The sequence below is a fragment of the Emiliania huxleyi genome (assembly GCF_000372725.1).
Source record: "Emiliania huxleyi CCMP1516 unplaced genomic scaffold EMIHUscaffold_9, whole genome shotgun sequence".
Taxonomy (NCBI): Eukaryota; Haptophyta; order Isochrysidales; family Noelaerhabdaceae; genus Emiliania; species Emiliania huxleyi.
The window spans coordinates 1,025,234-1,034,994 of record NW_005195301.1 but is presented as its reverse complement, the minus strand read 5'-3'; the positions used below and the strand labels follow the sequence as shown (position 1 = coordinate 1,034,994).

Here is a 9,761-nt window from a genome sequence, read left to right as displayed (position 1 = left end):
GGTTCACACCAGGCGGTGCGGCCGCCAGTGCCGCCACCGTTTCCGCCACCCACACTGCCACTTCCGCCCCCGCCGCTGGAACGGCTGCAGGGTCGTGGGGCCGCCCCGCGGCTCCACACCAGGCGTTACGGCCGCGAGGGCCGCCACCGTACCCGCCGCCCCTGCCACCGCCTCCACCCCCGCCGCCGGCGGGGCCGCCACCGTATGGACCCGCTCGGAATAACCTGGGGGATCCGGAACCGCCCCGCCGGAGGCTAAGGAGCGTGCGCCGTCGGATCGACGGCTTCAGACTCGTCCGACGGCGATCCGAGCGCAGAGGAGGAGGTGGAGGTGTGAGGCAGAGCGGGGGGGAGGGGTTCCCCCCCTCCCCCGAGCCCGCCTCCTCCAAGCCCACCCCCCTCCCCCCTTAGGTGCGGACACTGCAAAGAGCTAGCGCCCAAGTGGGCCGAGGCGGCGGCCAAGTCGAAGAAGCTCGACACACCTGTGCCACTCGCCAAACTTGACGCCGACGCCCACGGCGACCTCGCTGGCCGCTTTAGCGTGAGCGGCTACCCGACGCTCAAGCTCTTCAGAAACGGGGTGGCCGAGGACTACAGCGGCGGACGGGAGGCGGATCAGATCGTCGCTGCGCTGCAGAAGATCGCCTCCTTTGTCCCGCCCTCGCAGATCAAGTCGGACGACGACCTGGCCGCCGCGCTCAAGGCGAGCGCAGGCAAGCCGCTCGTGCTCGGCCTCTTCCGCCAGCCCGTCAAGGCGTCGAGCGCGTACAAGGTGCTCGACACACAACGCTCACCCACGTGAAAACATACATCGGGCGGGGGCACGCACGCGCAGCACCCACGTGCACCCGGGCTTTGCATTGCCAATGCCGCGGGTCTCCCGTCTTTTTGACTTAGGCGTTCGACAAGCTTGCGCACGAGACGGCTGGCCAGCAAGTGGCATACGCGTGGAGCGGCTCGTACAGCGCGCCACCCGTGATGCCGCTTATCAACGGCAAGAAGCCGCCCGTCCCAGGGCTGCTGCTCCTCGACGACGTTGATGTGAAATACGAGGAGGCGCCGCCCCCGGAGGAGCCCGAGCCGGGCCACGGAGGAGACGGAGAGTACCCGTACGGAGACGACTAGAGCACACCTGCGACAGCGGCGACGGTGCAATACCCCCCCCAAGAAAGGCGGGAGGTGTGTGCGCGCGAAAAAGTACTCTAGGGGTGGGCCGCCGGCATCAATGCTTTAGGATCGCAAGCTGCGCTTTAGGATCGATTTGGGGCCCCGTGGTGATTCCTTTCCTTACAGACTAGAGCGAGAAAGAGAGCTACCCGTAAAGGGGTCTACAACAGCGGTCAGCGCCGGCGCCGCCGCCGTTTGCTTGATCCACGGCTTGCCAAGCCAAAGCCTCATGCTGGGGCTGGTAAGCGGGACGAGGCTCAGGCCGCAGCACCCTACTGAGAGGGAAATTCCAAACGTCGATGGGCCCGGTGGATATGCAGTGGCGCGGCCATCTGTCCAGAACCACAGGACTGTGCTGCAGAATACCCCCGTAGCACCCATCAAACCAATGCGCGCGCGGACGCAAGTCCAAGGTGCGATCTGGCCGAGGCTGGCAGCGCTTTGAAGCGCGACGCCCACGACGGCGTCAAGAGCCGGTTTTCCCCAACTGGCCAGCTCCTCGATTGTGGCCGATTGACTGGTGAGTTGAAAACGAGAAAGAGCAACAATGCATTGGTAGACGATCATAGCCATACCCGCAAGCTGAATGGACAGCGGCTGTGGTTTGTTTGTCAGCGGTCCTAAGACAAGGAGGTTACAGGCAATCATTGAGACCCAAATGAACATAATGGGCATTGCAAGCGCCAGCGGCCCGGCTAGTGCCAGCGGCCCTTCGGGTTCCCCGTGCCACCGTGTAGTCAGCGCGCGGAGCATACCAGGAAGATCGTGGCCGTAGCATAGCACTGGCAGCGCGTAGTGCCAGAATTTCGAGGGAAGAGGCGCGCCGCGCTGCGGCAGCAGGTCAGGTGGCGAGGCGGGCGGCGAGAAGAACTGCTCGACTTGCTCGACCGTGAAGAGCTCGTCAACAAAGCCTTCGTCTTCGAAGTACCCCTCCGCTCCGTGCAAGACCCCGCTTGGCTCCTCCGCTCCTGCTCCTCCCCCTGGACAGAAGGTGTTGCTGCCGGTGCTGCTGCTGCCGGTGCAGCTGCTGCTGCTGATGGTGCTGCCGCTGCCGCTGATGGTGCCGCTGCTGCTGCTGCCGCTGCTGCTGCCGCTGTTGTTGTTGCCGCTGCCGCTGTTGTTGCTGCCGCTACCGGTGTTGCTGCTGCCGATGCTGCTGCCGGTGCTGCTGCCGGTGCTGCTGCTGCTACTGCTGCTGCTGCTGCCGTTGCTGCCGTTGCTGCTGGTGCTGGCGCTGGTGCTGCCACCAGCGCTGGCACTGGCATATGCGATGGCGCCTGTCCAGGACATGCCACCCACCGTCGACCCGCTGGTGACCTCCCACAAGTCGCTCCAGGGCGCGAGGGGGGCCACTGTGCTCGGCGGCGTCTCTCCGCGGCTGTGGGCCTGCGACTCGGTCGACGAGCTGGAGCCTGACGAGATATTGAGGACGCCTTCGCCCCCTCCCCCCTCTCCTCCTCCCCCCTCTCCTCCTCCTCCCTCTCCTCCCCCGCCCTCACCGCCACCGCCATCACCGCGTGGTGACGTCGACGGCGGGGACGCCAGCGCGGGGACGGCAGCTGGCCGGAGGGTTTGGGCGCCCACCAGGAGTCGCACCACCTCGGACGGCGCACACGGGTAGGGGAGGAGGCCCGGCAGCTCCTCGAGAGAGCCTCTGCGGAGCAGCACCATCTTTGGCACTGCATTTTGGTTGATTACGCGGTGCTCGGGCCAGAGCGACGTGTCGCGCCTCATGTTCCATGCACCACCGGACTTGTCGTTCGCGACCGCCGACGAGCCGTTGCCGACTATGCGAAGGCGAGCCGCGGGAACCGTCAGGCCGCCGTTTCGGCACAAATCACAGAAGCGCTGCTTGAAGAGCTTTCTGGACGACGCCTCTACAGGCGGACAGCCGGTCGCATCGCCGAGAATCTGGCCCCAGCATGCCTGCGCTCTTGCCTCCCGCTCAAAGCCACCCCAGTCGGGGGGCTTTCGCTTGCGGGAGTCCATCGTTCATGTGGGAACGGCGTGTGGTTCACGACGGGCAGGGAAAAAAAAATTCGCCGGTCAGTTTTAGGATGGTGTTGCTAAATCTCTGTTTTCTTTCTTTCTTTCTGCTAAATCTCTCTCTCAAAATCTCTCTCTCTCTCTTTCTGGATAGACAAATGATGTATGTTGTTTTTTTGTTTGAGTTGCTTGGTGTGTCTCGCGCCTTTGAGAGAGATTTTTAGCAATACCAAACAACTCTAACACTCACACGTCATTTGGGGCCTGGAGCCCTGTTCACGCGCGCGCGAGACGTGCAGACAGGGTTGCCAGGTGAGAGCGAATGGCGCGGTTCACGCCTCGCACAACATAGCCCCGCGCTCCGGGTTTCCCGTAGAAGCAGACCGCCCCCTCCCTCTACTCGGAGCTGTTTTCAACAAATTATTTCTAGGTTGGGCTCTAGTTTGTTTGTCTGTTTTCAAAACAAGAAGCTTCGGCTGAGGGCTAACAAGCTGCCGAGCCCAAATGTAATCACTGTGAGTCGTGATTTCTTGTTTGATTTTCAAAAATCTCTAAAATCTCTCTCTCAAAACAACCAAATGATGTTTTGGTATTGCTAAAACCTCTCTGTTTTCTCTCTCTCACGACTCAAGAAAAAATTCTTTACGTACGTCCGTTCTCCGACAAGAAAAGAAAATCTCTCTTTGGTTGGACCCGGTTGTGCTCTTGCCGCCGCATTTTAACTAGGGATCCCTGCGCACGAAACCTATGGCGCTCATGTCGTCCTTTGGTACACCACGGGAGCCGCCTAAGCGACTCCTGCGATGCCCAGTGTCGTGCGACGAAAAGAATTTCTCGCCGGGTTTCACAACTAAAAAGTGCCAGTGCGCGCCAGTCCCGAGTCCCGTGCCTATAGTGAGTAGTGTCGTGCGCGACGAAAAAGAATTTAGAGGCGAAAGCCGAAGTTCGAAACTCAGTAACTCACACACAGTGGTGATTGTCGGTCAGTACAGCTTGGGCCAGGTACCAATTTTGTCGAATTTATTTCAAAATCTGCAGGCGCGGAGCGCCTGCGAAAATTTTGAAGAAATTTGCAGTCGGGCCTGATTTTCATCAAGATCTTTCAAATTTGCGGTGTGGAGTTGGGGGGTGGGTTATAGGTTAGGGTTATTAGGGTTAGAGGGCTAGGGTTAGGGTTAGGGTTAGGGTTAGGGTCAGGGTTAGTCTTGTTGTGTCTATATATGCCAGCGTTGCAGGGTTCTGCGCTGGGATCTGGCCCCACAGCGCCGACGACTAAGACTCAGCCCCGCACGCTGACCTAGGGTTAGGGTTAGGGTTAGGGTTAGGGTTAGGGTTAGGGTTAGTCTTCTTGTGTTTGTATGCCAGCGTTGCAGAGTTCTGCGCTGGGATCTGGCCCCAGCGGCGACGAGTAAGACTCAGCCCCGCACGCTGACCCCACCAAATGCCGCCTCAGGGCGCCAGCCACCTCTTACACGCGGCCGGCGCCCTCTCGCGGCAAAAGGGTCGAGCGAGCGGGCAGAGAGTCGCGATGTCCCTGCGCACCTCCACCTGGGTGTTCGCGCCGCCTATATGCTCCAACGATAGAGAAGGGGAGGGAACGACAACGCGCACAGAGGATGAGGATATAAACTGGGACGACGCAGCGGAGGGGATAGACGAGGGAATCGAGGGACCGGAGGGCTTTCGCGACAGCGACGATGACGACGAAGGAAGGGGAGGAGACGGAGTGGCGACACGCAGGAGGAGCAAAATCGCGAACGGCCCGAGCAGAGAGGGCGACGGCGGAACACGAGGGGGCAACGGAAACGCTATCAATGACGCGAACCGAGGCACGGGCGACGACGGGGACGGGGAGGGCGACAGCGACGTCGAGGTTGACGCAACGGTATCGAGAGCGCCACCCAAACAGAGTCGGACAGCCATGGAGGTCACCGAATGGAGGGCGAACGGCACGATACGAAAAGGCAGGGCGAGGCGGATGGAGAAAGAAGTGCCGAGGAGGCCATGGTGGAGGGGAGGGACGGGAGGACGAAAGAAGCGCGAGGAGGACGAGCGACCCGCACAGGCCGCGAGCAGACAGCGCCTGCTGGCCACCTCGAGACATTCGCAAAGAACGCTAGCTACATGGGAGGGCTTCGTGAAGGGTGGATTGAAAAACATTCGAACAAAGAAAAGGCGACGGGAGGAACCGGCAGAGGATGCAGTGACGTGAGACACACACACACACACACACACACACACACACACACACACACACACACACACACACACACACACACACACACACACACACACACACACACACACACACACACACACACACACACACACACACACATACACACACACACACACACACACACACACACACACACCGCTCACCCACGCGCACCGGGCCTTGCACTTTAAATGCCGTGGGGCTCCTGTCGTTAGACGTGGAGACGCGAGGGTCGCCCCCCCTTGCCCCACCACCTCGTGTGTGTGGAGAAGTTTACCTTACCTTACCTTACCTTATCCTGTGCCCCAAGACGGACACGTTTTTTGCACAATCAAAATCTACCTCAAAATTTGCGGCCGCCCCTCGAAATTTGCTGATCAAAATTTGCGGTGACGGTGGCCCGCGCCCGGGTCGCGAAACCTGTACTTTGGCCAATGTACAGCTAATTCGTGATCAAAAAAGTCAGAAAATAAAAGCGGGCTTGTGTGTGTGTGCTGCAGTCAGACATGCCCTATCGACGTCACGCGCGCGGGCTGCACCCGCCCAACCCCGCCCTGCAGCGCCGCCTGCAGTCGCCTGCAGTTCTCCGGTGTGAGCCACCAAGCGGCGTAGAAGAAGAAGCTGATGGAGACGAGCGCCACCGGGTACGAGTTGCACTGCAGCGGGAGGTACGAGCGCGCGCTTCCGCCCGACACGACCCAGATGGCAGACGAGAGCAGCAGCATGCCGCTGCCCGCGACGGCCAGCAGACCGCGAGCGACCGCACGCGTGGTGCAGACGCCTCCCGCCGCGAGGAGCAATGCGACGGTGGTGAGGAGCGAGCACAGGACCGGGCCGCCCACCTCGGCGACGAGCGCGGGCTCGACGAACGGGTCGGAGACGGGGCGTGCGCTGGCGACCCGCGAGTAGGCGCGGTACGCCCAGGCGCACGCGACGAGCGAGAAGATGCGCGTCTGAAAGGCGCCGAAGGTCGGCTCTCCACCGTGCGTGGGGGCCAGGAAGAGGCAGAGGCTGAGCGCCGACGCGAGGAATGTCGGCACACCCGCGACCGCGAGCACGTTCGCCTGGGTGATGGCGTGCTCGCTACCCATGTACACGGCAAAGGCTGCCACCGCCCCGCCGAATCCAAGCGAGATCGCGTCACGGGCGAAAGAGGCCGACCCAGCCGCCGCGACGCCCTCTGTCGTGGACGGCGACGCCGGCGGCGCGGGCGGCGAAGTTGGAGGCGTCACCAGCAGCTGCATCAGCTCCGCGGCACTTGCGTCGGCAGCCACCGCGTCCACCAGCTCACCAAAGCGCCATCTCAGCGGCTGGGCAGACGCGGCGGCGGCAGCGGCTGGTGCAGGACCAAGCGGCAGGACGAGCGCCTCCTCCAGGGGCGGCAGGCAGGGTGGCACCAGCGCGACGGTGGACCCGTCCCCACTCGAGCCGGCGCGCAGCAGCAATCTCGAAGGGGCGGCGCTGCGTGCGAGCGTGCCACCCTGGCCCGTGCCCCGCAGCGCTTGGACGAGCTGCGTGGGCATGCCAGGCATCGGGACGGGGGTGAGTGTCCTCCGGACGAGAAACGCAATCGCGGAGCCAAATTCGGCGGGAAGCGGGGCGAGGCCGTGGAGCGGGTCCGACGTCTCGTCGCGCAGGATGATGAGCCTGAGGCCAAAGGTGTCCGCCGTCTGGTTGACGACGCGATGCGCGGGCCAGAACGGCGGCTTTGTCTTTTGGGCATTCCACATGCCCTCGGCGCGCGAGTTGCTCGGAGCAGGCAGCGAGCCGTCCAAGACGCGGATGCGGGAGCAGGGCACGATGATGGGCCCCTCCCGGCACGCGGCGCAGAAGCGGTCGCGAAAGGCGGGCGACTTTGGCGTCACCATTGGACAGCGCTCGGTGCCGGCCAGCTGTGCGCCCCAGCAGAGATGAGCCGAGGAGGTGGCCGCCGGTTGGGCGGCGGATCCGAGACCGGCTCCTGTTCGGCGAGGACGCCTTGAGGCATCAGATGAGCACGGCTCCTCACTCGAAGACTCCTTGCTCAAAGACCCACGCTCGCCGGCTGCACACCACGCCACGGAAGGATCCGCGGCAGGCAGCGCGGGAGGAGGCGGCGGAGGATGGGGCGGCGGCTGGGGCGACGGCTGGGAATGCAGCTGAACACAAAAGACGGAGCCCGGGCCAGAGGGTGCAGGAATTACGGCCTCCGCGTCGCGCCGCTTCTCCCACAGCCCCGCCTCCGTCTTGCCCACACCGCCCGCCGCCGACGCTCTGGCGTTCAGCGGATTTGCCGCCTTTTCGACGCCAAACTTCTTGGCGCGCTCCGCGCGCGCAAGCACCTGCTCGGAGGCGCGTGCATTCCGCCGCGCAACCTCGGCCGGGCCATGCGGGTCGTTACCGCCGCCGTCCTCCTTTGCCACGTGCTGGATGATCCGCCGCGGCTCCATCGCACCATCCGCGCCGGCGCCGCTCTGCCGCCCACGCTTGCCACCGGCGTCGTCGAGCAGGTCCGCGTGGTCAACGTCCTCGAACATGCAAAGCGTGGCGCCCGGGCGGCGTGGTGGGAGGGAGAGGGGTCAGGCTGCCCGTCGAGACCTCGAGAGCTCTCCGACACCTCACAGCTCCCAAACGACATCGATCTCGGACCTGCCGCTTTGCAGGCACCCTCAGGGTGCACCGACGCCCGCCTCCTCCTCTCCTCAGGTCCGAGATCGATGTCGTTTGGGAGCTGTGCCGCGCGCTCCTGTCGCCTCCGCGAGCGCCTCCTCGACCCGCCGCGGGGCCCGGGCAACGGCCTCGAGCCGCGCTGGCGATGCTCGGCCTGCCTTCTGGCACCCTATCGCACGCACTCCCGCCAGCCGCGCGCTCCCGCGCCGTCGTGCGAGCTTCTGGCGTCATCCGTGCGAGATGCGGCGTCGCGTAGCGGCCACACGCGGATCAGCTCGGTCACCTCGAGCGCGCTCGCTGCCTGCGCGCCAGGCAGCGCTCCTCTCTCGTCGTCGCGGCGACGAGTCGGGACGACGCCGTCGCTCGAGGCGCGTGGCCGGCGGCGCTCCTCTAGGCGGCGCTCCCTCGAGGCGCCGGGCCGACGTGACTGGGGCAGCTGCGGCGCACGACGGTGCCCAATGGCCGCCTCCGCCGTCCCCGGCTCGGCCTGTGGATCAGGGCAGCGGTCTCTCAGCTGTGCCGTCTCTGAACAGACACACTTGAGGACACGCGCGCGCGACGCTCACAGCTGCGTGTGCCGACAGCGGTGGTCAGTCTAAAATGTGTCTTGGTCAGTCTGACGGGCCAAAATATTTGAGGAAACACATTTTGCTGTCCTCATGCACTCACGGCCCGCGCATTGCGGCTCCGCCGAGACCTTGTTGGCAAAGTTTGATCGCACGCGCTCGTTTTCCCAGATCCCACTAAATCATCACGGCCCCGTAACACCCCCTCCGCGCGCGGTCAAAGGCTTCCCAGGGCCGGTCTATGACATGAACCGATAGACACAAGCAAAAACAACCGCACCTCTAAGCTTCTCGGGCACCCCGAGGCCCATACGGCGCCCCGGCGGGCCCCGGCGGAGGTCCGGCGCGGCGCTCCAAATCCGCACTCTTCGCGAGCTTCTACGGGAGTTCACGCGGCCTCTCCGCCTCGTGAGGCACACCCCACACCCACCACGAGTCCTGGGGCCGTGGGCGGACCTTTGGCCGCGGCGTCCGGAGCTTTGGTCGTCGAACATCGGCCGCCAACTAGGCCGTCGAGCGAACGTGTCCGGAAAGGCTCTCGGATGGGTCCGGCAGCGGTCCCATGGACCCAGAAGCTCGCCCCGGCCGAGCATTCACGGCTCGGCCCCCGCCCCTGGTCACCCAGACGTGCCCTTGGACAGCCGTAGGGGCTCGGATGACGACGTTGGCGCCCGCGACGACGCCCTCCCCGACGACGTCGCATCTGGCACCAGACACTACTCGCGTACTCGGGCGCGGCGGCGCGGACAATCACATGGTTTGGGACTCTGAGCGATGGCAGAGGCCTTTATTTGCAAACGAGGACGCCCCGCGAGGCCCCGTCGGCCGGGAGTGGTGAGTGGGACCATAAACAAGCACTATATCTCCCGTACCGCGACCAGCCCACACACAGCCCAAACCGCTGCCAAACCGGCCCTGATCACGCCGGCCGGGAGGCTGCCGTGGCGCCCAAACAGTCCCTCACGAACGCCACACGGGCCACCACGGCCCGTCCGGCGGCCCGGGTGCCACCCCACACCCGCCCGACGCCCTCGGCCAGCCAGCGCCCACTCTGAGAGGCTTCACCGCCGCCAGCGCGCCGAGCGCGCCGCCCTCTCCTCGCGCCACACGGGCCCCTGGCCGCACGCCCGAGAGGCGGCCCATAATTTGAGTCGAGACGCGCCGCCGGCCAGCCAG

The 9,761-nt window shown here is 64.3% G+C and overlaps 1 protein-coding gene across 1 annotated transcript in view; it reads left to right on the top strand.

Moving 5' to 3' along the window:
- Window positions 1–1,124, top strand: part of EMIHUDRAFT_199189 (hypothetical protein) — a gene marked incomplete at both ends in the record, with an annotated part of 1,354 nt that extends 230 nt beyond the window's left edge. The window contains 3 exons of the mRNA XM_005757817.1: window positions 260–332; window positions 411–771; window positions 897–1,124. Coding sequence (XP_005757874.1) covers window positions 260–332; window positions 411–771; window positions 897–1,124 — 662 coding nt within the window. The remainder of the gene's footprint in view (window positions 1–259; window positions 333–410; window positions 772–896) is intronic.
- Between the last annotated feature and the right edge of the window lie 8,637 nt (window positions 1,125–9,761).